Source organism: Parus major, chromosome 18 (genome assembly GCF_001522545.3).
Source record: "Parus major isolate Abel chromosome 18, Parus_major1.1, whole genome shotgun sequence".
Lineage (NCBI taxonomy): Eukaryota > Metazoa > Chordata > Aves > Passeriformes > Paridae > Parus > Parus major.
The window spans coordinates 4135818-4163066 of record NC_031786.1 but is presented as its reverse complement, the minus strand read 5'-3'; the positions used below and the strand labels follow the sequence as shown (position 1 = coordinate 4163066).

The 27249-nt window shown below is 43.2% G+C and overlaps 1 protein-coding gene across 2 annotated transcripts in view; it reads left to right on the top strand.

The window, feature by feature from the left end:
- Window positions 1-27249, top strand: part of RAB11FIP4 (RAB11 family interacting protein 4) — a 111523-nt gene that overhangs the window by 35612 nt on the left and 48662 nt on the right. For both annotated transcript variants that reach the window (XM_015645917.1, XM_015645916.2), the window contains exon 3: window positions 6413-6501. In XM_015645917.1, coding sequence (XP_015501403.1) covers window positions 6413-6501 — 89 coding nt within the window. The remainder of the gene's footprint in view (window positions 1-6412; window positions 6502-27249) is intronic.

Below are 27249 nucleotides of genomic sequence, written 5' to 3'. Positions count from 1 at the left end.
CCAGAGTATGAAGGTTTTACTTGTACTGAAGCTGCCCTCTCTATCTGCTGCCTGCAGAGCTTTAATAACTGTCTGCCTGTAGAGCAGTTGCCATGAAATAACACCTGTAGCCTCTTGCCTAAGTGTTCTGTGGCACTGTCAGAGACACTGAGAGCAGCCAGAATATCACTCAAAGGCTGAATTCTCATTAATTTCAGCAGGGTCAGCATGGGAACCATTACTGTTTGCTCAGCAGAGCCAATGGCTTGTTTTGCTGCTCTGAATTTATATCATACCGATCCTGTAAATATTTTCTGCCACTTGTAATACTTAAAGGCTTGAGTGGAGCTGTTAATTCCCTGTGCTCTGCAGGCTGGTGGGTTCCACACTCAGATATGTTTGCAGGACCAGGCTCTAACTGAGCCTGACCTGTTCCTTGTATTTTAAGATTTCCATTGTCTTTCCAATAATCTCTTTGCTTTGATATTCTGCTTAAAAGTACCCAAGCCCTGACAAATAAAGGGGGAGCTCCCCCTACTGCTCTCGGTGTTACAGCTCACAGGGATGAGAGGGTACTGTATGAACACAGATTCATACAGAATTAAAATACAAAGGCAGATGCATTCTGACTTCATAACTTATTTTAACCATGAAAACAGTGCTGACTGCTGTGTAGTGTTTGGAGGGTCATGCCTTTTATAATGGGAGAGACTGAGCCACATCAACACAGAGCATTTCTGCATTTATGAATCTGTGTGCTTTAGCAGAATCACTGTTTTTTCAGATTAAATCATACAGCCTGTTCTTCTCCTGGAGCAAGGGAGTCTTTCCCTCATCTCACAGAAGTTTTAAGGACATTGTTGTTATGCTCTGTAATGGAATTTGGAAATGGAGAGTTGTAGGAGATCCTTCATATTCATTAACAGTGTGGAAGAAGCACAGCTGTGAATTTATACACTTCCCCACCTGCAGCAATAGCAACCTTTGAATCTTCAAAATAGTAACACAGACCATTATGTGCCTTCAAAAATCCATCTCTGTGCTTCCCTAGATCCTGAGGCATCTAATTACCACAGTTGGTTGGAAAGCTTCTAGAAGCAGGCTATATATGTAAGCAGCTAAAAGTTAAAAAGTAGATATGTTTCTCTTTGAGTTCCTAGCACTTTTTAATGAAAATTCCGAGAACACAGATTTGCCCAAAGTGTCAAATAAATGTTCCAAAAGGGATGTTGGCTGTTCAGCTAGCTCAGACTGTGATAGGTTATTTGAACTGTGAAATAATATGAAAATAATACAGTACGAATTTTGATGGTGCTTTTTCAAAACAAAGTTTTCTAAAGCAGAATATTTCTGAGCTTCTGTTGCACTGGAGATTATTTTTTTTCCTAATAGCTTTTACAGTTTCATTCAGATGCTCCAAGCAAACATATTTCTCACAAAACCAGTGCCAAGTTTAGTCCATCTCCTTCAATTAATTATAAAATCTAATCTGCAGTCCCATAGCTGAGAAAAGTGTTGTACCAGCCGTGCCCTGAAAATCCAGCATGGACTAAGAGATGGGTATGTTGCAGTCATGTAAAAAGGGGTTTATTTGCCTATAATATGTAGGACCAGGACAGCTGCACCAGCATGGGAATTTCAGCAAAGCACATCAGAAAACCCCGAAGTCCACATGAACCCATTTATTTAGGTTCTATAAATCTCAAAATTCAGTGAGGCTGTAACTGGAGATGATCTGATGGATCTCTCAGTTCTGGAAAGAATAACTTACTGACAGGAGTGGTGCTTGGGATGGCTCCAGGGACAAAGACTGCCAGTGAATGGGAAGAGCTGAGCTATCCTGGAAATAATTACCCTAGAGCTGCTCAATGAACTGCAGTTGGCTACTCCTGAAAGTACTTGAGAGTTTTCTAAGACTTAACTAAATTTCACTAAATACACCCTGAAACCATAAATGAGTCTAATACACCACTAAAGATCCAAGGGCAGATAAAGTAAAAAGTTACTGCTGTTAGGAAAAATGCCAGAAACCAACCACATTCAATTAGGCAACCAGATTTGATTTCCTATAGTGTTAAAACTGCTTAATTGCCTGTGAAAATTGTCTGATGTATTATGGGTTAAGTCTTCTTCTTGGAGCATTTGCAGGAAAAAGCTTTGCTAAAATTGATTTTATTTGTGGTCAGAATGTCTGTTTGTAAATTGAATGTTTGTTAGGGTGTGAAAACCATTTCTTAAATTAAACTGATTGTAAATTTGTAAAATTATTTCATAAGGGATATCATACCAGCCTGAGTGAAAAAGTTAAAGGTTCATGTCTACCCCTTCAGTGACTTGTAAATTACTTTCATCGCTTAGGACTAAAGCTGACCCAGTTCTGGCCAAATGAATCGTGTTTGCTTTTGCATTTGCAGTATTAGGATAAATACTTTTTAACTCAGATAATTTTGACAGACCAGACTAGAGAGTGACTCAGTGCTTTGTTAAACTGGAGTTTGTACACATCCATATTTCAGAGTCTCTTGAGTGGACAGAGAAGCTGCTTCTGTGCTTGGCTCATCAGATGTCTTTAGCCAGGGAAGAAAACTCAGCAGCTTCTGGCCACTCTCATTTTGGGATCTGATTTTAGTCCTTTCTCCAGACACAAGCTTGCTGCCAATCTGTGTCACAGTGATGATTTACATCGAGCACAGACTCACAGAGTGTTTCTCTGTAAAGGACACCCTTCAGTGCAGCTGCAGCACCTGAGCTATTCCTGGGTTACTCTTTCCTCTGTCTGCTGCCTCACTCTTATTGCAGTGCAGCTAAGTCTTCTTGCCAAGTGCTGCCCAGAAATGTAGATTAAATTCTCCCAACTGCAGCAAAGAGAACATTGAGCACATTAATATCTCACGATACAGGTAGACATCCAAATGAAATATCTCTAATCAGCCATGTAAGTGGCTTTCAGTTCTACCTCTTCCAGGAACATGAATTTATAGCCATAGTAGGACATCTCTAGTGCAAGAGGTTCTTAAAGTAGCCAGGAATTATTCCTTTTCTTCATTGCAATGGGTTATTTTTGGACAGATTCTAGCCTTGGGTGCACACTGCTGCACAGCTTGAAATATCCACCATGGCAGTACTGCAGACCTCAGCACACAGGATTCTGCTCAGGAGTGGTTCTGCTAGCAAAGAGCAAATCTTTGTCCAGTACCTTCCTATTTCCATATTGAGATTTGCCAGAGTAAACCTTGATTTGTTGTTTTTTTCTGTCTGGACTGTGTCACACTAATTTAGCTCACTGGCACTTCCCAGGCTGCAAGCCAGGATGTGTTCTGGTAGTAAGAACACACTTGCACAGCATTTGAGACACTCCAGTGTTCCCTCTTTATGTTACACCATTGTGTAACCCTCCTGGAATACCTGAAAAATGCAAATTATATTTAGATGAGGGGACCAAAAGGTGAAGGCAATGTTGAAGAAAAACACTGAATAAGAAAGCTGATGCATTGCCTGACTGCACATCACCTTCCAGGTGATAAGAGGTGGTCCAAGGAAGAGACCAGCATCTGTTCTCCAGAGTGAAGAGATTCAAATTTGTGTCCTCACAGGGAAGAGGAGAACAGAGAACTTCTTAAAACTCAGTTCTTAACAGGAATTAAAAAAGTGGGACAATTTTGAGATTCTTGAAGCCAGTGGCCATTTTTTCATTGATCTGCTGGATGTTGGAACAGGTTCAGATGTCTGCAAGGTAGCGATGATGTGCTTTGGTAATCTCAGAGGAGAATGGTCTCTGAGCATTTCCTTCTCTTCTTCACTTTTTAATGGAGGATAATGACATGCAGGTCTTCCCAGGAGGATGAAGAGAGCCAGGCTGTGATGCCAGCTTGCATGCAGAGCAGTGCACAGGACATGCTGCCTGCTGCACACCCCAACATCTCCACACTAAAAAGTCACTTTTGCAGGAGGAGACTGGTTCGGATGAACTGACACCCTGAATCTGCTCGCACCGATGGAGACTTGGCCTGTGACTACAACAAAAGCAAGATTTGGCTGTGTTTGCCATTTTAACCTATGCAGTCTGGTAAACAAATTGGATTAAATGCCTGCTGATGTTCTGGAAATGGGTCTGGTGCTTTGCCAGTTCTGGATCAGGCCATAAAAGCCTGGGTCAGGTGGCTCAGGTGAAGAAGTGGTGAGGGCTTCAGGGACTCAGCTGGGTGCAAAGGAGGCAATGCTTTTCACCCCAGTGTTTTTACTGAATAAATGACAGGCCAAGAGCTATCCTGAAGTGGTTCTCCCTAACTGACAAGGGAAATGCAAGAATGTGATCAGGAGTAATCTTAGATAAGAAATGAACAGCAAAGAGGGGACACAGAAGACTACATTTCAGACCCTGGAGATCTGGGAGCTGTTTGTGAGTCTGGCTGCCCTTTTGAAAGGAGGCAATATAGAAACATTTCTCACACCCCTGCTTTGGGCAGTTAAATCCTTTTTTGAAGACCCACAGCTTTTGTGACTTTCCCCACTAAGAAAATTGGGAGAGGAAGCACTGTTGTTAGCACAACTGCATTAGGATAGTGAAGCTTGAAATTACGGTGTAAACTATTGTTGTTGAGAAATTTTAGAACACTGTAAACAATACTCTGTTCCTTACACTAATCTGCATCCATTACCATGTAGCACTTGGTATTTCTTTTCCTTTTTTGCTGGAGGTAACTCACTTTAATGAGTAGTTGCTCCATCTCATGCAGAGACCTTTTAGAAAAGCAGTTAATACTTGTGACGAGTCTCACAGTGGGTGCTGGCACAAGGCAGTTTGATGAGCAATAAGCTTTAGTTATTAATGTCAAAAGGTAGAAGCAATAAATTGAATTTTCCTCTGTGAGAGGACTGGTGAATAACCTTAGGCAAGCACAGAGCACTTTAAGCTAAAACCAAGAAGAAAAGGATTATCACTGGGTGGGCAGTGTGACAGTTACAGGTAGGGCAGATTATGTAGACAGATGCTCTCTCCAGGCAAACAAGTTTAACATCTTTCCTCTATCAGCCAGTACATTATGTTTTTGATTGTTAGTCCCAGATAAACTCCTCTTTGGGAAGTGACCCTACCACACATTCTTGCCCACTAACTTCTCCAGCAAAGTGGGCATTTAACATCTTCATTTATCTTCATTTATCTGCTCACTACCACCTGAGACTCTCAATTTGCTGCAGAAGCTAAAAGAGGGGAAAAATCGTGCTGTCTTTGTCCATGTGACACTTCAGAGATGTTAAAGATGTCTTCATTCAGCAGGTGCTGACTCCATGTGTGCCTGTGTGTGGCAGACAGGGACAACACAGTGATTCCCCCTTTAAGGCTTCCTCCATCTGGTCATTTTTTCTGGTTTCTAAAGTACCCCTTTCCTTTGCAAAGGACTCCTCTCCATAACCACAGCATGTCTTCATCCCTACAGATGTTATTCTTTTACATAAAACCAGCAGAGAAGGTCAGGTAATGGTATAAACCTGTTCAGTTCACACTTCCTTCCATCAGCCTGTTTCCTCTGGCTGAGCTGCTTTGTGAGTGGTATCCATGTGTAATGTCACAGCCAAATAAATTGCATTAGTGCTGGGATGGGAGGGAGAAATAACACCTGGGCAATTGCAGCTTCCAAGTAGGAGAGTGCACAGCATGTGCTGAGAACGTTTCAGAGTCTGGGCCCAAGGCTGTGTGCTGGGTGCTCTAAAATAACCTGGCCTGACATCACTGCCTTCTGCAGCTCATCCTGCCAAGTGCAGTCACCGATAATTAATGGGGAATGAGACATTTGGTGATTTCAGTGTTTCTCTCTTTGTCTCAGGTTTTCAGATGAGAGAAGGACCAAGGGAAACACAGACATTGATTTTTTTCAGCTCTTAATGCGGTTGTTAACAAAAGCAAACATAGAAGCTTAAAATCTCTGGTTGCAGTGCGTAGATATTTGCTTGCCAAACACCCTGTGACAGAGCTTTTTTTGCAGGGGGATTTGTGACACTTAGGCATTGCCCCTTTGTCACTTTGACTAGAGAAAATTAGAAGCAGCTCTTCTGACATTGATGTGCAGTAGCCACTAGCCCGTGCCAAGCCTGCAAATCCAGTGCTTGACTCCAGAGCCTGGGTTTGGTTAGAGGTGGGTTTGTACCCCCCAGGGTAGTTTACCAAGCCAAGCAATGTTCAGTTTTCAATTTCTTTGCAGGCTAGTGTATCCATGCTGAGATAACTGCACTTCTCAAGTTCCACATGTTGAATGTGTGCTGGGCAGAACTCTGAAGGCAGAGTTGTGTTACACCTATTTAAATAAATCACAAAGCTGCCTTCCAAGGTTTTGTACATGCAAATTGGCTACAAACCAGTGTTTTTTCCTCCATTGTCCAAGTAATGGAAGATAAACTCTTGGCCTGACCGTTTCCTCTTGTTTCTTTTTGCCAGGCTGTGAAGATTTACTAAAAGATGTCCTGTCTCCTGAAAACTCTGAGCCCCAGCACTACCAGCCACAATATGTTGATTACTATTACCAGGTAAGAGAGGCACTAATTCTATCTCACGTTAGTGGGCTGAGGAAGCCTCTGGAGTGATGTGTGGTTGGATCATTGTAAATGTTGTTGTTTTACTCGGCCTATTGACTCTTCCTTCCTATGTTCATGGTTGTTAGTGAGCCACCCACACTCTTTTAGCTGCATTTAACGTGGGTTAACTGGTGGGAAAGTATTAAGAATTTAGGTAGTGTTCCTCTTACAAGCCTCAGTATTCACCTGGCTGTGAAGGGTGATCCCTGTACAAGCTTGCTGGTGCCTCACAAGTGGAAAACACTGATTTGTATGTAATTAAATCAGTCAAACTTTGTAGGTGAACAAGTCCTTAGGGACCTCCTGCAGATAATAAACAGGGACTCAACAGCTGTTGGGAAGAAGAAACAATACACCAGTTGGAAACATTTGATAGTATTTTGGCTGGTGGGTATAGCATATTTTTAAACCATTAAAGGTCCTCATTTGTATCCTTAATTTGCCAGTGTCTGTGCAGTCTAAGAAGTAGAACACTGCTAAGTTTTCCTTTTAGCATCTCTTTGTCCCTCCTTCACTTTACTTTGGTTTTAATCATCTCCATCCATTTAAAGATTAAAGGTGCAGTTAGCATCATACAGTCAGAGAAGGATTGTGTGTCAGCGATGTTATAAACTGCAAATGATACTGAAATCAACAGGAAAAGCATTTTAACTTCACAGGTCGTGAAGTGTGAGGATAATTCTCATGCATTGCAGAAGGATAAGTGTGCTGGTGAGCTGATGTTACACCACTCCATGCAGTTACACTGAACAGTTTCCACTGTCCGTACAAAAAATAGAGACATTTCCTTCACCTTAGTGTCCATCACCACTCTGCTTGTTTCTAAACCCCTGTTTTTTGTAACTGATGATATGGATACCCACCATGCCATTGCTTGGTTACCTTAATAGATGCCATAAACCAAACTCCTTGGTTTGCAGTAACTGATAGAGGCTGTAAAATGAAAACAGGCTCTGCACACCCTCAGTGTTCCCCTATCACTATGCAGACATTGCAGGCTGGTTCTGACACTCTTTGAATGCAGGTGACAGTTGGTTTTGTATTCCTTAGAGATTTCACATCTGCTGTCATGCAAAGACGTGCTGGGGAGAGCTCTTGAAGACAAACTGCAAAACTCTGCAAACTGCACCTCTTCTGCCATCCATCCTCCAGGAGAGCCTGAGGGTGGGAATTGCAGTTGCTAATCCTGGTAACAGCTGCTGAGTTTCCCATTTGAGTGCTGGATTTGTACCTCTGGGAGAGGGAGGGGGCAAAGGGTGACCCTTCCTGTTCAGAAAGAGCTCATCTGACAGTGCTGTGATGGAAGCCTTGCTGGTCACTCCTGATGTCCACCAGCCCCCTGAATGGTCCCTGCAGGGGGTGGTACCACTGCAGTGGGATCCTGCAGCAGTGTTTGCCCACTTTAATGGAGCTAGTGTGGGATTTGTGCAGCCTGGGAGCAGAACCAGGTCCTTCCACACCTGCCCAGGTGAGCTGTCTTGGTGGGGAGCAGACAGGGAATGGTGTGCACTGCTGTACATCCCATGCTTATACCATAGCACCTCTGGAGCTCTGCCCTCCAGAAGGGTTCATTCCATCTCCCACCTGCAGGTCCTCCAGGTGCAGTTTGGAAACTGTTCGCTAGATGTCAGCTAAAGACTGGGAAAAGGCGTGAACAGCCTCTGCTCCCGCCTTAAGGATCCTCTGCTATGGCAGGAAATTGAAATTTTCATGCTGATGAAGCAGAGGAGAACTGAGGGTCAGGTGGATTTGAGACTATCACCATGAATGGCGTTCGTTCCCAGTTCCCAAGGAAGAACATACGGAAAACATTTAAGCTGTCCTTGCAACTCCCAGACCTTAATGAGTATGAATTCCTGGTGCTGTAATCAAATTTATGGGCAGCTCCCATTGGCACAAATGGTCATTGCCTGTCTAATCTGATTTTCATCCAGTGCACCCTTTGCATGTCTCTCAAATTCCCAGACAGCAGAAGGACACAAATGCTGTGATGGTACAAATTGATATTTTAAAAGGGAATGCATCTTTTTTATTCCACCCAAGGGGCTGTGCTTACAGAGAGGCAGATACTGAGCTGCTTCATTGTTATGCTGTCTCTGCATTCACACGATGACTTGAAAGGGAGATTCATCCTTGTCACAAGTTATTTGTGACTGTCCTCTGCTTTCACTTTTCCTTCCCCTCCCAAGAGCCCCCTCTCTGTACTGTAGCTTTCTGAAGCCCAAAGGCAGCAAATTGAAGTGAAGATAATTCCAAGATGTGGGATGAAGTAGCAGAAGCCACTGTGTGGTGCTGAACTGATCCAGCTGTTTGATTATGTTGAGTCAAATGGGGAAGAAGAAACTTCCAAGCCTCCAACCTTTAATTACAACCAAGTGCAATTAATTCAAAGGGATATATAAAGCCCCCTGATACCAAGAGTTTGGGACATTTCATTTGACATTTTATTAATGGTCTGATTTTTTTGTTTTTCTTCAGTGTGAACAAAGAGCAAAAGCTGACAAGCTTTTAAAGCTTTTAATGTCTGAAAACTTTGTCCAAAAAAAGGAAGAAAAAAAATCCTATTGTGTATTGAATTCAAAATGTAAAGGCCATTCCATGGAAGGATCTTACTGGTCTCTATTGAGAGGCTGTATGAGTGATATCACAGGCAAATGGAGAGCTCTGCCTTTGAGCTCAAGGCTCTTTAGGTGTGATATGCAGAGCATAAAGAGCAAACTTGGTTACTACAGGATGTCCCACTGACTTCCATCAGCATTGATTCAGGCTGCAGAGTGTGTTTTCTCTTTGGACCAGAGACAGCTGCTCCACAGAAACTTAGGAGGATGGGATTGCAGTTAGGAGATAGCAGCTTTAGAGTCCTTCAGCTTTGGCACCTACAAATAAAGCTTTTCTGTCTGTCTGTGAGTTGAGTCTGTTGATTTGGTTAAAGTCTGAATTGTGCTCCATTTGAGGCACTGCTTCGGTCAAGTATTCTTTATTAGTATAATTTCTGTTTCTCACAGCCTTTAGAGAGGTAATAGAAATACTCAGAATTTGCCAGAAGGCAATTTATCAATCCCAAATTCCTTTCTCAGTGTTTGGCACTATGGCCTCAACTCTTGTTTTGGCTTCAGTTTGAAGGGAGACAAAAGATTTCCTAGTCTAGTTTGCTTTGTGGCAGGCATCTGGTAGCACTTCAGAGCCCTTGGGTAGCCTTTTGGAGATGGTAACCAACACAAAGTCCACAGCTGAAGTTTGTGTGTGAAAACGCAGGCCCAGACTGAGCCAGCACAAACAAAGCAGAGTGCCTGTGTCTCACATTTCCAAATGGCTGGCTCTGGGCCTTCCCGGGCACCCGGCCAGCTGGGAGCACTGGCCACAGGACTCCCAGGGAATTAGGCTGGCTGCATCTGCAGCTCCCTGGCCAAGGTTTGCACTGCAGGCCCTGAGAAGCAGTGGTGTGGGTCTAGGTGCTCTTCTGTCTGAGCCCCTAAGTTTAGGGAAATGGGAATCAGAACAAGAGCTCTTCTGTCAGCTCTTCACATGGTGTATTTTGGCTGCTGATTTAAAGGGAGCTTGAATCTAGAACACCCCAACAGATGACAGAAGAGGGGTTGAGTGACATATCTTAGAGCCTCACCATCAGCTAGCAGGGCACTTCTGAGTGCTCCTTGTGAAGGGACAGACTGTTTTTACATGTGAGTTGTTACCTTTTCATCTGGAATCAATGGCCAAAAGCCATACATGCAAACCCAGTGGAAAAGCATGTTGTAAGGTACAATAATGGCAGGGTCCTTGTTATAATCAAAGCTGTTTGTTTCTTATTAATTGTTGCTGTATTGTGTTGCCACGTACCTTTTTTTTTTTTCTGTTCCCATCTGTAAATAAGAGTGACTCTGTCTCTTACCAAAGTACAGGATGATCACTGCATATCAAAGAATGAGCTGCCTTTTCAGTCCTCTCTGTGTTCCCCTGCCTGCCAAGTGATTAATTACACTGTATGAACAGCAGAAAAATTGTTGAAACATGACAAATAAATTGTGTTTGCCTCTGGGATGGAGCTGGGACTGCTGGCTGATCTGCTGCTTTGAAAATATTTTCAGTAGCAATTAGGAGTCCCTCACCAGCTTCTGAAAAAAGTTTTTTTCCCCACTAGCTGCTTGAGGATATCTGCAGGTGCCTGTGTCAGAGCAGAGGGGACCTTCTGCACTGTGAAAACACTGTGATACAAATGAGTTTTTCACTAGGCTGTGGAAGAAGGTAGCAGGAGAGCCTGTAACCAGAATATTTTTAATTTTCATCTCATGTGTTTAGAAGCAATGACTCCACCTTGACCATCGAGTTGCCAGTGTTCTTGGGCAGAATAACTGACGTCATTTATTAGAAGGGTTTTCTTGAAAGTGTTTTTCCTAACATCAAACATGGATGTTGCCTATCTCTTAATGTGAAATAAATCTTTCCTTCCACCTTCAGTGGCAGCAATAGCAGCAACACTGCTCTCTTAACAGAAAAAGCACACAAGTGGTTAAGGTGGAAATATCTTTTCAACCAACGGTCAAGAGAGGAAGCCAGTCGGTGGGGTAAAGACAGGCAATACTAAATACATCAAACTGAAGCTTTTTTCCCCCATTTCTTATCAGCCTCCAGTTTTCTCTACCACCCACACACTCTCAGTCACTGTTGGCTCCCATTGTGTGTTCAGCCCTGCAGATGCTCAGTGTCTGCATGTGAAGATTCCCTGTGCTTGAGACCTGGGATGTTTTCTACCCCCCTGGGATCACACAGTGCATATTTACAAATTGCTTCCCTTGCCAAGCTGCTGGGGGGCTCCTGTGTCCTGCTGCCCACACAGGACCTGTACATCCACAAGTCTGTGTTACATCTGGTGCTCCAAAATCTGCCAGGTTCTCCTTCCCCTCAGCTTCTGCTGCGTCCCCTGAGAAATAAGTGTGTTCAACATCTCCAGAGATGACCTTTTGGGAGGCCCAGCCTCAGGACTGATCCCAGTCCCTGCTGAAATTGGTAGAAACACTTCTTAGACTCTGGCAGGTGTTAGATCAACTTCTGGGGTTGTTCCCTGGGTGCTTGTCTGAATCCTCGCTGGAGGGGTAAGGTGGGAGAAAGGCTTGGTAAAGTACAGCCGTGTATTTACAGAGGGAAAAAAGTGCCTGTTCCCAGGCAGAATTTTACACAGGCAATATGCACTGTCTGCACCAGTGAGGAGTTTATTGTAACCTCTACAGGCAACACTCTCAGCAATTCATTTTTCCTATTTTTTTTCGAGCATCAAAAAGCAACATTAAGTAGAACTGCTGAGAAAACCCCAGTGAGCAATTACCAAGAGCAATGAAGAGCACAGTGTGCCCCCATTTGGGATTCATTTACATGGAAATTGCCTGCTTTCACCTGGTGATATTCTGAATTTTATTTTTTAGGTTTGTGCATACATGCAAAAATAACTGTCCTTGGTCAAAACACCTGCATAGAAATAACCTGCCACTCTGGCTGCTCAAGCTGATTCTGAAATGCTGCCCTGAAGAATTGCTGTACTGAGAATGAGCAGTTCTGCACTTGGGGCAAGGCAGACACCTTTCAAGAAAATAAATGCCAACTCGTCCAAACAGAGCCATAAAAGAGATTGAGGATTATTTTCTTTTTTAAAACTAGCCTGCATTTTTGATTTGGTGGATCACACACTGACATTTTGAAAGGGGAAATTACTTTGTCCCTGACTCATTTTTGCTCAGCTGTGGTATAAAACACATGTAAAATAACTCAAAAGAAATGAGACACTCTGGCCCGGTCAAAAATAGTTCTTCTCTTTCTCAAAATGTGTTTTGGGTTTTCTTTAGAGAGAAATCTGAGTTTTTGACTTTCTCATCCTGGGCTGGGCCAACAAAATACTCTGAGATCTTAGAGCCTGCAGGCTGGAGAAATCTTTTCCCACCCAGTAATTGATACAACACCCCAAATGCAACCACAAGTGTCTGAGGCCAGCAGGGCTGGGGGCTGACCTGGTGGAGAAGCCACAGCCCTGAGAATGGAGGTTCTCGGTGCAAAGTGTTGATTCATGTGGTGCCCTGTGAGTATCCAGCATCTGGGATGAAATTGTGACAGTGTTTTTATATAAATTCTGCTGGTTAGCTGGTTTAAATTTTAAGCACCTCCTCTTGCAGGTGAACCCCTGGTCTCCTGTAATAGAAGCATAAATCAGTGAGGGGGCAAAGATTGTTTGCTCCCCACAGGGTCTTGTCTGAGTTAAAATTTACTGTTTCTTAGGGCTAAATTTGGCTGGGTGGTTTGAGACAGGGAAGTGTGACTGCCTGGTTCAGACGTCACAGCTGTGACTTGGCAACAGAGATGAAACTCCAACTGGAGCATCCTTCCAGGCATCCATAGGAAAGTCATTTTTTACACTTATTTGTGATCTGTTTGTCTTTTTTTTTTTCTTTTTTTCTTTTTTATTAAGTATTTATTTTCTGTGGCTCAGGTAGAGTTCTGTATAGCATTCAGAGCTTTACCATTTTGAAGCCTGTCACCTCTCTCTTTGGCAGAACCACTGTTTAATAGACATTTTCTGACTCAACCTTAATTTTCTTTCTGAGGCATTATCTTCAACCTTTTAATCTGCTGATTTCTGACAGAGCACAGTTTTGGGGGTGTTTTTTCTGAAATTGTCAGTTGCCATGGCAAAATATTCCTCCCATCCTTGGATAAACCAATTTAGGCTGTGGCACAGTCTTTAGGTAGAAGCTGTGAAATGACTGAAAGCTAAAAGTTGGTCTCTTTTATTGAGGAAGTCACATCCCTCTTGACTTAACCCTTCAGGTAAGTATGGCTTTGTGGTTTAGTGCCTTTTGCCTTTTGTTTGATGTACTGAAAATCTGTCCACTTTAATTTGTGGTGTGCCTTGAGTACAGCATTCTTAGCAACAAAAGCAAAGAAATACTATGACAGCACTCGCCTTCTCTGTATTCCTGTGAAAGAAATGCAACTGAGGTCTGAGGGTGGTGAACAAGTCCTGACTGATGCATGGCCTTTGGGGAATACCAAAGTATCTGTAATAAAAGTAGCTGTATGAGGGCAGGGCACACAGCATTCACTGGGTTTCTTGACACTTGTGTGACAAGGAAATCTTTGTCCTCCAGTTCATAAATTGACACTGGCTCTTTCTTTCTTGATTTTTTTTTTTTTTATTATTCCTTATTCTACTTTGTATCATTTCTCTTTGCTGCCTGGGGAAATTTCTGCTTCATTTATGGAAGACTGTGGGACAATCCACAATCGTCTTTATTCTTCGTGGAATATTTACAGTGATAAAGCTGTGAAATTGAAATACAGTTGGTTTTTTAAAGTAAATAACATTGGTTTAAATTGGTTGTTTTCTTTTTATTTGTTTGTGGGTTATGTTGTTGTTTTTTTCAGAAGAAGAAATTTCTATTTAAATGTGTAAAAGCTGGTTGATAAAACCAAGATTCCAGGTTATTATGAAACTGTAAAGAGAAAGTCAGTCACAGAGAGAGGTTCTAGCTGATTAAACCAGCAAAATCCCTCATTGCACAAGCAAACAGAAAGGATCTGACTGCTTCTTTTCTGCCTTTTAACTTCTCTGACGAACCTGAGAGCAGTGTCATCTTTTGAAGGTAGTTTCTTTCATTTTTCAAAACAATAGCAGCACATATTGCTAGAAATTTACCCACTAAAATAAAAACATTCTTCCATGGGTGAAATCTTACAGGAGTAATTTCTGTCAGACAGCTGCTGCTGTGCTGTGAGACAGTGTTTCAGAGTTCAAATACACGACTTCAGTAGTCCCAAGAATTGCCACCAAAGTGACCCAGACAGTTCATGAAATTGCCCAATTCTTTTCCTGGTTATGAAAGCTCCAGGACACCTTTCCCACATCCTTCATCTCTCATGTCAGTCCCAGCTCTTGCCACATCCAAAGGCCCCACAAAACCACGTGTTCTTTGTCCTGCTCGCTCAGGTGTCCCTCCAGGTTTTCCTGGCAGGTGTGACCTGGTCCTGTTGGGGGACACTGCCACAGCCGAGTGTCACAGAAATGCCACAGAGGGACCATGGCAATATCCTGCATCAGAGGCAACAGAATTGATTAAAATTAAACCATTTTACTCAGCTGGGCTCATAGAACTAAAACGAGATCTTGATTATCCTGTCTGTTTTTAGAAACTGGAGAAGAATTAAAATGTTATTTTAATTTTTTTATTATTATTTTTTATTTTTACATGCTGCAGTGTAGAATGTCTTTGTCTGGGTGGAGGCAGGCTTTGCCAGCACTGTCACACATCTGGGCTCAGAGAAGCAATTGGTAACTGAACAGGAAGAAAAAGTAGGCCAGCCTACGAGAGAGTATCTAGGAATTACTCCTGAGGGATTTGTGCTACACTGCCTCCAGCAGCTGAAATAACAGCATGAAATTGCGATTAAAAATTAAGAAGAGATATGGGCTATTTGACCTTCTTTCAGCCAGGGACACAGAGGCCCTGTCTAGGATGGGGATGCAGAGAAATGCAGCTTCTGTTGAGCGATTATGTGCCAGCAAGAGGCTGCTGAGGTTCATCCTAAGCTCAAGGAAAAAGGGAGATAATTTCTTTCCTTGCAGAACCTAAACCAGTTTCAGCACTGGTTAAAGTGGAATGAAACTCTCCTTGCTCCAACAGCTACAGATGAGAAATAGGAAAGCAACTGTCAATTGTTAGGTTTTCTGAGTCTATGGAAACCTAGGCAAGATTAATTAGGCCCCTGAGAGGCCTTGTTAATTAGGATTTAATTTGCCAGACTAGCTCTTTGGCTCACCTTTTTACCCAAGCTGTTACTGTAAATGCCCAGCTGACTCCAGCATCAGCTGGGGAAAAGGCCATGAGCCAGAGCAGCCTGTTTGGGTGGATGTGTACATCCCAGGCTTGTTTTGGAACTTGGTTATCATGAGCTGCTAGGAAGTGTAAGTTGGAATAAAAATATAACCATGGCAGCATTGATACGGAGCTGACACAAATGCTGATGAGCAGTTTGGGCCAGCAATGTGAGTCTGGTGGCTCAGTCTGAACCAGCAGGGCTAGGAAGGGTTTGGAAGGGGAACACACAAAGTAGAAAAGGTGTATCAAAAAGGGTGATTCCTTGGAGCTTGTGGCAGCCTGTGTAAATAAGACTGTGATAACAAACTGCTTGACTTTGCAAGAGGTTTTGATTTGTCCTGAGCTGTGGAGCCTGAGAGTCAGTGAGGAGACAGCCCTGGTGGGAATCCTTCTCATTTGTTACCTTTGGACATCAGTCTCTGCTCACTCCACATGTACTCAGTGTGTGTTTGTACAGCACCACGTAGAGCCAAGCAGGATAGTGACTGGAGGAGAGAAAGATTGCAGGCTCTGCACCCTTTGATAGGTATAGCAAATACATAAATATGGAATACATACATCATAGAGTTTTGGCTACTGATTTGTATAGAATAGTGCAATACTTATGTAAATTGTCTTGCCCATGATAGAAATTTATTCATAGCATTCAGCAAAATCTGACCTCATTTAAAATGGAGGAAACTTCTCAGTTTACTTGACTGGCAGAGAGGATGTTTGTCTTGTTTTGGTGACAGCACCAACAGACAGAACCTTGCACATTTTTGAATATTCTCTACAAGAAGTTTCCTCGATCTGTAACTGTTCTGCATTTATTACTGCCATATGCATGTTAAAAAAATTATTGGTGTTTGTTGCTTCAATGAGTTCTTAATTATTGTTTCCTTGAAGGCTAATGTCATTGGAGAACATTTTTGTGGGTAACTGGGGCATGTGTCTTTCATCAGGAGATGGATCATATGGTTACAATGCCCTAGGGCACAATCATGGAAAGGTCTAGTGCGTGGAAGGTGAGAACCTGTCCAGAATGCAGAGGGGTGTTGAAGAACCATGAAGAACTGTTGGTCAGATTCTTATTATTGAAAATAATTGATATCTTACTGATAAAAATCAATTTGAGAACGTGAGAGGAACAACTTTGTGTTCCTGCTGAATTGGTTGGGGGTTTTTTTTCCCCACCTTGTAACCTTTTGAGATATATACCCATATATATCCCTCCTTCCAGCTCTAACAGCTTCACCCTCAACGGGGTTCTTTTTTGGGTTTTCAGAGTTTCAGAATTTAAAATGGCTTGTCACTCCTCAGAATATTTCACAGACTACTTATTATTACGAAAAAGTGAAGAGGCCTGAATAATGAATGAAGTCCGTATTTCCTTGCACCTCTGAGATCTGATTTTTATGGAAAACAGTAATGCAGAGTATTTTATGAAACTAACAGATAAATATTGCCTTTCTCAGATATTTGTTTTCCTCTGAACTGTTCAGCACAAGGATCAACAACCATCCCACTATGAATCACTTTGCAGGGTTATCTGGCTGTGGGAGCTGCCACAGTTTTGTCACCTGGGAAGCTGTCAGTCAAGTGGCAGAATAAATCACCAGCTTTCTCTTTCCACTGTATTTTGAAACTGCACTTAAATGTTTCTGTTTGTCTCACTGCCAAGCCAATGGTGAGATATTATGGGGAATTACAAAAGGCAGTTTTGTGCAGTAACTGCAGAGTTCAACTGTGCTCTAGTACAATTCCTTGCCTGCAAAGAAACTCTGAGGAAGCCTTCTCAGGTTACTGCGCCCTGACAAAAAACTGCCATTGGGAGAAATCCTGTGTCATGTTGTGGTTCTCAAATCAAAGGGGAAAGAGTTTGTGCTTAGGTATAGCAGAAGGTGCCCTGCCAAGAGTGACTGATACCCTGCTGGTTTACAAAGAAAAGTTTTAGCAGTGAAATGTACAGAATAACACTGCCCCATGTGCTTCATGAGCCAAGGTCCTCGGGCTGGGGGAAGTCCTGGAGCACTTTTCTCTGCAGTTATTGAAGGTCACTGATTTTCCCCCATAAACAAAGTCGTCAGATGTTTCCTGACTTATAGCCAGGGCATTTCTTACTGTTCTGCTAAGGGACATGCTTTTCCTCTAGCTTGTGTGTAGTGTTACTAGATCAAAAACCTTCACAGGAAGAGACAGTCTCTCGATTGTATTTTTATAGTGTGTCCTGTGCTCCTTTGCCTCTCTCCTGGGAGGACAGGATCACTTCACTTTGAAGGAATGAAGGAATGAAGGAAGACATTGGAAAGGGAAGAAACCAATAGGAGTATTTCAATATTTACTGAATGAAATCATCATATTGTGCATGGGCTCATCTTCTTATGCAATGTCTTCTTTCCTGTGAGGGACCTGATACCCAAGAGAGGAAGGAACCTCCCGAATAAGCTCCCAGGGATTCAGACTGTGTTAGGACATCCCCTCTTATGTCTGTTAGCATGGCTCCCTGGGGCTGGCATGTGCAGATCTGCTTGGGGAGGCTCCACATCCCACTTTCCAGGAGGCTGGGGCTGCCTTGGCCCTTCTGACACCTCCAGGAGAGCTCGTGGGTAACAAGAACCACATGGACCACACGCCTTTCTGCTGCCTGAGGCATTTCACCATCTGTAACTGCTTCTAGATCACTCAGGGGGTCTCAGAGTTTCCCCCATGCTGCCTCACAGGACCTCTTTTCTCATGGCATCTGAACACTTCCATAGTGAACATGATTTATTAGAAGGGAGAGGTGAGTGTCAAGGGCAGGGATTTGTGTTTAAGAGTAGCTCAGTGTTTTTATTTGAGCAGATTATAGAAATAGAATGTGAAAGGTAACTGGAAGTATTTTTCTCCCTGCTGAAAGGGTACACAAAAGTCATATTTAGCACAAGGAGGGCCCTTTCCATGACCTGTTCTCTACAGAACGTGGGGCACTGCAGGCCCTTGGCTGGACTCACCCCAGATTCATGGGGTGTCTTGGTTTTCAGTGGATGCTTCCAGCCTGCACTGCAGATCATGGTGCAGATGCTGGGTGGGAATCTTCTTCATTAGGTTGATGTCCCTCTAATATTGTATATTCAGAAGTATCTGTGCAGCACCAGGCCATTGACAATACTGCTGATTACTTCACATCAGTATTTAATTAGGATGAAAGACACAGAATGAGCAAGTGGAGGTTTTACACTTGGGAAAGAAATTGATTTATGGAACAATCAGATTGTTAGCACCAGCAGGCTTTTCTTTAAAAATCAAGAAAAGTATTCTTGTCACTTTGGGGTTGATTTAAACTGGAGAATTTGTACAAAATTATTCTTCTCAGCCAGTGACTGCAGAGACCTAACAGTGAGGTGGAAGTGGATCACCTGTTGCATTCTGTACTGTACCTCAGGAGTGAGGAGCTCAAGCCTTCTACAAGCCTGGACAGAAGTACCTCAGTGGCACCCCATTGAAAGGCCTTGCCTGGCCCATAGCTGCTCAGTCACAGAGCTCTGTTCTTGCTATAGCAAGGAATTTCTGTCCTCCTCCAGTGTAGAATCACCTGGGAATTAAAACTGGTGTCATCTAAAGGCAGCTAGGGGAGGTACCTAGATGCTGCCCTTCCTCATGCTTTGTATAAATGCAAACATCACCCAAAAGATGCAAATCAATCTGAAAGGTCTGGATGGTGCTAATATTGTCACAGCCTTGCCCACCCTCATGAGCTTTACTGGGCAGCTGTACATTTCTGCTGAAGCTGGGAGTTCTCCCTGACGCATCCTGAAATAAATGTGGTATGAATTGAGTGTGTCCTGTCTTCCACAGCAGATCTGCACCTGCTGTTCCCTGCTCCAGGCTCAGACCAGCATCACCCAGTCTGGCATCATCACACCCTGCTCTTGCCAGGCTGCCAGCAGCCCATGTGCAAGGCCTTGGTGTCTGACACCAAATGTCTCCCAGTTCCTCTTTATAGTCAGGCTGAACCAGAGGTTATGTTTTTCCTGGTATGTTTGTGTTTGTCTAAGAAACTTTGCTCTGGTGATATTTATACTCTTAGTGCCTGTGAAGGGACCATAATAGAAACAAAAGTCTGCTTTCTGTCATTCTCTCAGGCTGCTGCAGCACTTGTTGCCTCAGAGTTCCTGTGAGGTAGGTTTGGCTGAGCTATAGCTGAGTTGCTTTTTCTTCCAATTTCTGTAGAAGGGAGTGTATTTCTGTGACCAGGATGGAGAAGTTGATACAAATACTTGGCTAATGAACATTTGTCAGTGTAGAAAAACAAATTCTAACTTCTCTGTTAATGAAAGGTGTATTTTGGAGGGACTCTAAACATACGCCCAGGAGAGAAAACGGCTGAATTCATTTTCCTATTGCTACAAACCTCCCATGATTTTTGGGAAGGGCAGCTGAACCATGCCCTCCATATACCATGCTGTCCTCCCTATCAGTATAATAAGGATAAAAATATAAGTTCTGACTGCCTGGATGGCAGGGCACATCCACCTCACCATAGTTGCCAGCTCTACTGGCAGAGCCCCCTCCTCTTATCTCTTGTCCAGCTCCAGAGATCTGTCATGGAATTAACATGTCCTGCCCCAAGTCTAAGAAAAACAGCCACATCCCTCAGCAAACAACTCCAAAAGGGCTTGACAAATAATTGCCTCTGCTGCCTGGCTTTTAAGAAATGAAGTGAAACTTTAATGGGAGTTCTGCAAAGTTTGATGGTCCTTCCACTTGGCTGCCATCATTCATGGTGGGCGTTCAAGCTTCCAGCCTAATGGGGATTTGTGAGAAGGCATCAACTCAGAAAAAGTGTCAACAGCACCACGGGTCACACAAGGACATATTATTATGCACCTTTGAAAACACAGCCAGACTTCACATCTCAGCCCAGCATGTAGCAATCATTAGTCACCCTGCATAATCCCCTTGACCTATTTTATTTTTTTTTTCCTTTCACAGTGGTCACATTTGAAAATATTGTCTAGAGCTGGTTGGGCCCACACAAGGTTGTTAATTAGGAGCTGTCTAGCTAAGGGGTGACACAGAGGCAAAGTTCAGCACAGTGTGCTCAGCACCCTGGGTGCAATGCTGAGGGTTCCCAGGGAGGTGGTGGCTGGGAGGCCTCGTGTCACCAGTATCTGCAGGGATGTTATTCCTGCTGCTTCTGGAGGGGCTGGTTCTGAAGCACCTGCTGGAATTAAGGATTTGCCAGGAGCTGGCCCAGCAGGAGAGTTGGAATGTGAGATGTGCTAATGACATTTACTTACCAGAGTGGGAAGACCCCAGCTGGAACAATGGACCAGCCAGGGAAAACTGCCCACACACCTCCATCCCAGAGAGCTGGGTGGGCATGGCCTGTCATTAGGGGGTTTTAAAGGGGTTGCCATCCTTGTTGCCCCCTAAGGCTGGTGCCAAAGCTGTGGGAAGCAGCACAATTCCCAGTGCTCTGAGGCTATCACTATCATCTCATAGCAGCTGCTTTCCCTTATCCTGCAGGGACTAGTGTGGGGTGGCTCTGCACGGGTGGAGAGATGTGGAAATGATCTGCAAGCTTGGTACAGAAGCTTGTAACTTCTGAGAGATTTATTCCACATACCATATATCAGCTAAATTCCTGGAGGCTGAGGCCAGAGTTATGTAGATGAAGGAATTAGCATAAAAACTATTTACAATACTTATTCCATTATTATAGTATCAAAGTGCTTCACAGGCTCTAATGAATTCCTGTTTTAGCTTCTCTGGGAGCTAGAAAATTGTTATTCATCCAAGTCTGAAGATAAATTGAGCTGTTCAGGGATAAGGCCCAGGTTGGTGGCAGAGTCGTGTTGGTTTCCAGATAAGCCAGGTGGCTGCATACCACTGAGGTCACAGAAGATGTCCATCATCGAGTGGGAACAGGTACCTGGGTCTCAGCTGGTGCCCCGTCTGCTGGGCCAGCTTTTCTATCTGACCACCTATAACAGCAGTACTTCTGTGCATGTAGGTGGAATTTGATACTGAATTTCAAAGGCTAATAATTTTTCAGAGTGCTTTTCCTTGTTCCTCTGTCTGCAGAGCCTGCCCAAATGAAAGGCAGAGTAAAGCAGGGCTCCCTTGCCTCAGCCAGGGAAAGGATCAAAGCTCTGGATGGTGCTGAAGGCACATGCCTGTCTTGCTTACCTGCATTAGTTTATAAAGCTGCTGCTCTAGGGAGATTGGCAGGTGTCAAATCTACTTTACAAAACTGCACAAGGGTGGCATTATAAGTTTGCTTCACCTTTCTACAAAAGGCATGTTCAGGCTGTGTTTTGCTAGAAGCAGCCAGTTTTGGAAATCTTTCTTCTCCCTATCACATCAGCCTTCCTGCCTTTCCCTGGTGTCTCAGGAGCCACAAGTGCATGTGCTGTTTATCCTCCAGTCCCTACAGGCATTTATAAAATTTACAAGGCTGAAAAAAATTTACAATGCTAAAATTTGGAGCTGATGGTCTTGAGGCATGGTACCTGCACTGCCACAGAGGTGGTCAGAAACTGAGTGTATTTGAGGGATGGTGCAGGTGTGTTTGTGAAGCTGTTTCCTTGTTGGTTTCTGACCTACCATGACTGGACTGAGCTGTGTCAGTCCATCCTGCATATTCCTACCTTCATTAAAGCCCAGAGTACTGAGTGGTACTGTCTGTGCCCTTTTGCTGTTCATTTAGGGATTTAGGGCAGAAGTGCTTTATGTTGCCATTGTCACCTTGTAAGGAGCAGAGAACAAATGTGGTGTATTCCCTAGATCCAGGATAATCATGTCTTGACAGCATACTAATTAATCATCTCACAATCAGGTAATTCTTTCCCATGTAGCTGTCTAATTTCTGTTTAGTAGCCCAGACTTCAGTGTGCAAATAACTAATATTTTCAAGCAAGGGTTTCAAGGAGAGGAGTTCAGTAGGCCATGACTCCTACTGGTGTAACTCCTACATTTTCTTTGAATTACTCCTGGGATAAATTTGTTCTGTCAAATGTTTTAGTCTAGTGAACCAGAGAGCAGCCCTAATTATTGCCATATTAGCCACAAGAAAAGAGTGTGCCCAGCTCCACTGCTCAGTGCAATGGGCTGAGCTGCTGTCCTGCAGCTGATAATGTGCTCAGAGTACATCCATATGTTGGCTCCCCAGGAGCTCTTCCTAACCTAGCAGATTATAAGATAATGACCTTGAACCATACTTTGGGGATCAATATACAGGATGCTCTTAAAAGATGGGGTTGTATATTAGAGTGTGCTGAATGTCTCCAGGGTAGAGATTTACTTGTAAGCCAGGGAAAACAGCAAAGATAAAAATTGCAGTTGCTTAACATGTGTACCTTGAAATTGCTTTTCTCCTCTGCCTCTAGCTCATTCCTTTCTGGTTTAGTTGGGTTTCCCAATGTTTGTGATGGGTCTTGACTGTGTGTGTGCATGCATGAATCCAAATTCTATCCAGACAAAAATTTAAACTCATTCAAAAATTTTAACCACACTTGGAAGAGCAGCAGAAACTTTACAATATTAATCTTTTGTGTTTCATAAAAATAGACTTTTTTTTTATGGGTTTCCTTAAAGCAAAACAGAGCTTGATTCATCCATGGGACTTTACCAGTGTAAAAATGATTCCATACTTCAGCACTATTCCCAGTGTAAAAGAAATCAGTGAAAGCTGATACAAGGCAGTTTCCCACTTGCACTTTTCCCACTGCCTCTTGGGCTGGGAACATTACTTAGTTGCATGTGATTTGGGTTGTTACTAGCGATATCCTATAATATCTGTGTCAATGCTGTAAAACTAGTCCCTAAGATATCAGTGTCCAGCTCCAACAGCATATGTACACCTACCTTGATGTTGGCTATGGACCCACTGATAATTTAATATCTCCTTTTTTTTCAAAGATATGTGACCCTAACAAAGAGATGACTTCATATCTTGGTGTCAGGTTTGCCCCAGACATATTGCAGCAATTTTCTCGTGGTTTTTTTTATTGCTCAGTTGTGGACAACTGCCTCTGTATTTGCTGCATGATTACGCCTTCAGTGTCCAGATCATCAGACCTTTGCTCCAAACAGCCTGAGAATGGCCTTGCAAACATTCTGAGAAGCTGGAGTGTGTTTGATTTTCCTTGGCTTATTTGCTTTCCATTATCTGCCTTCATGGCGATAAAAACTGCTGCTGTCAGGCTCAGGAGTGCTCCAGCTTTGCTGTGTGGAACATACAAAAGGAGGAATGATGTGCAGGCTCTGCTCCCAAAAGCTGCCTCGTGGAGCCTCTCCCCAGAGGAGCCAAGAGGAGGGAAATGTCGACCACATAAATAGCAGAGACTCTCCAAGAACGTGTGCTGAAATAAAAGCAGCTAAAAATAGTCTCTAAGACTAAATGTGAATCATCTGGAGAGCAACTCGCAAAATTTTCTGCAGGAAAATCCTGAAAGGAGAAAGCCATGGTTTCAGAAGCAATCGTGCAAGCTGGAAGCAAATAAAGTCTTCCTACGAAAAACTGCAACTTCCAACATGTGATCTTGGAGAGAGCTCACACCCTGCCCTGGGTCTGCCTTCTCCAGTCATGCTGGGGCTCAGTCTCATTCTTACTGGTGTAGGTTTTGGTTAAGCCTCCCAAGGGATGGGATTTTTTTTATTCAGATTTTGATCCTAAAGAACCAGAACTCCAGTAAGTGGAATCAGGCTTTGTTAAAACAGCCAGCACACAGAATTTCTTCCTCCTCCAGGAATTTGCAGGTGCCAGAAACATGGGAAGGTGGCAAAACTTTTTAAAAAATAGTAGGTTTGGTTGCACCCCTTCTTCCAGTGCAAATGCTTACGTCCACTGACTTCCCCCAGCCATTCATCCGTCCCTCTTTGCCAGCTGTAATCTGCTGCTGGGGTTTACCAGAGTTATTTCCAATACAACACGTTTAATCCCAAATTGAAAAGTCTTTGTGCGCTGAAGCCTCGTGTCATGTGGTGAATATCTTAGATGCAGAGAGGGATCAAGGTGGCTTCTTAGTTACCAGTAGTTAACACAACCCATTGTGGTTGATTTAATTGCCATTTATCGGTGTCTTTGTGCGCCCTGCTCGGAAGGAACGGGAACTGGGAATAAATAGCGGATAAATAGCCGTGGTTTTGCTGTGGCACCAGGCAAGCCTCAGCTTTAGTGCAGCCCTAGTGTGCTGTGACAGGCATTGAGGAGCAGCTGAAGCCTTTCTGCCGGACAATGCTGGGCCACAAAAGCAGCATTAGGGCCAGGAGCCCCGGGCAGGGGGGAGAAGCTGCTGGCAGAGGGATCCCCGGCTCTGCAGAGCAGCTGGGCACGGCCAGGAGCGGGCACTGGGCTGGCACAGCCCATCCTGGGCACGCACTCCTCACCCCGCTCCTCCTGCCGCTCCCTGTGCCTCTTCTCAGTCTGCCTGATCCTGGATGTGCCAAATTCAGTGTTAAAGCTGTTCTCTCTTAAAGCTGAAATGTCCAGAAAATGCTGATTCTGACAACGTTTTGGCTCAGGAAAAAGGAAGTTATTTGTGAATGTCGGAGTTGCTCATTTTTATGTCTTTCAAGAGTAGAAGTTTAAGTTTTTCATTTTGACTTGATTTTTATTTGTTAAATCTTTAAGAACACTTCAAGAAACTGATTGGCACCAGTCTTTACAAAATTCTTCTAGCGAGAACTTTCACATTTTCCTTTAATTCTTTTCCGGAGTATCAAAATTTCTCTTTAAAACCCCTATTTTCAGCCTGAGGCTTGTGAAAGACAGGGCAGCTACCCAGCAAAGCAATCTAGAAATATAATGGGAACGATATTTCATGAGAAATTGTTCTTTTCCATTCGGGAGAAGAATGACTTAGGCGTACTGCTTTTCTACTAGCTGTTAACAATGCATTTCGTTTTTCCTGACGTGTTTAGAAGAATGCGACAGGAGCCCCGAGGCATCTTCTAACAAAGAAACGTATCACTTGGAGGTTTTATAGGGAGCTGAGGCTTTTCTGGGTTACACACGTCAAAGTGAAGTGATGGGTGTAGCTTCCATTACCCCACCAGAAAGGAAACAGAAGGAAACAGTCTGATAAAACCTTAGCTTTATTAAGCAAATATTCCTATGTAAGGTCAAGACATTGCTGCCTGCAGAATTTATTCCAGACTTAAGGCCGGCTTTTTAAAAAGCTTTAAGTGTGAACAGATAAGGAGTTAATTTACCTTTTCAGAATTAGACTTTCTTAGACCTTCTGAAAAATTCATGGAAATTGTGAATGGGAGAGATACATTTTTAAACATGCTTGGTTTATTTAAGTGTAATCTTTGCCAGTCTTTGCTGTGCAGTGTGGAGCCCTTCCCTCTCAGTTCACATCCCAGGACATCCTAACTCTGCTGGAGAAGTCTTCACCCTCTGCCCTGTAATCCTTGGCTCTGTATTCCTAAATCTTATGGACATCAGGCCCAATTGTGCAGTGATTTGACCTAGAAACTGAGCCTTGCCTGCTTGAGAGTGATGTGCCTTCAGCATCTGTGTGTAAAGAGCGTGATCTGTCTCAGGTGCCTTGGTCCCTGGGGTGTTCAGAACTAGTTCTGTTAACAGATGATCATCTTTTTGGCAGAACTATTCATACTTAATCTCTTTTGGGCTGAGTGATGAAGCTGGTTGGAGCAGAACACTCCAGGGCTCAATGCAAATGCAGTGCTAGGGGCTGGCAGAAGAGCAGTTTATTCTTCTTCCAGAATGTGTCTGGGAGTACAGTGAAGTGTAAAAACTCAGATGCAAAACCAGAGTTGCCTTCCCGTGGTACTTTCTTCACCTCATTGTCTCCTTTTGCTTCCCACTCTCCATTACAACCCTATTATTTGAAATCAGGAACTGAGTCTCTGCTGGGAGGGGACATTTAACTGGTTTACTCCAGCCATACTACACATGGTCTTGTACAAGGAGTTCATTTTAAGTTACAAACCCATAATGGTACCTGTAGGAGGAAAGAAGAGGATTAAAGTATATCCTCCCTCAAAACTTAGATACTGGGAATGTTTGATCCTTCCCACTTTGAGCAACCCCTATCAGCAAAATTCAGCATTCATGAATTTCCATTGTTGCAGAAATCTGAATTTTAGAAGTTGGTCTAGTTTATGATCAAGTGATAGAAAAGGGCAGGAAGTGTGTTTTCTATACCATTAAAAATTGAAAGATACTGAACAATGTTGCCTACCCTAACTCAAGAAGTAATTTTAAGAACTGATTGTGAGCAATAGGGAAAAAAGAAAAAACATGTCAGATCAGTCATACTGATAATTTTAAAATGCTTTGATCTGACTTCCATAATGTAAACATTCTTCTTGTAATCGACATACCTGTAGAAACACAAATTAATGTTGAACAAAGAAGCTGGAAACATTTAGGATCAGCTGTAACATTGGAAAATGGGATTCTTAAATATCCATTCACCTCTTCTGGTCTTGCACAGCTTCCATGAACTTTGTGAACCTTTTCCATCTTAACCACCACTAAGATATGGAATAGCTATTTACACAATTAATACATGTGGGACAACAAGTTCAAAGGGGTGAGAGCCCAAAATGGCACCTGTAATACTGATTTGAGAGGTGGCAGAGAGGCTGTATTTTTTCAGACAGACAAGTTTGGCTTCTGCTGCACTTGACACTTCTGTTTTCCTCTTATTTATTTCTTGCTCTCTGAAACTTCACACATCTTGTATTTTGGACTGTGATATCTTTGAAAATAACCATAGCACAATGAGAGTCGACTGTCCAGGACCCGTTGCCACATTGCAAAAGTTTAATTGTGTGTTGCTGCAGCAGTTGATTTCATGAATTCCGTGTGTTCCCATCAAGAATCATTCACTTGCAGATCATG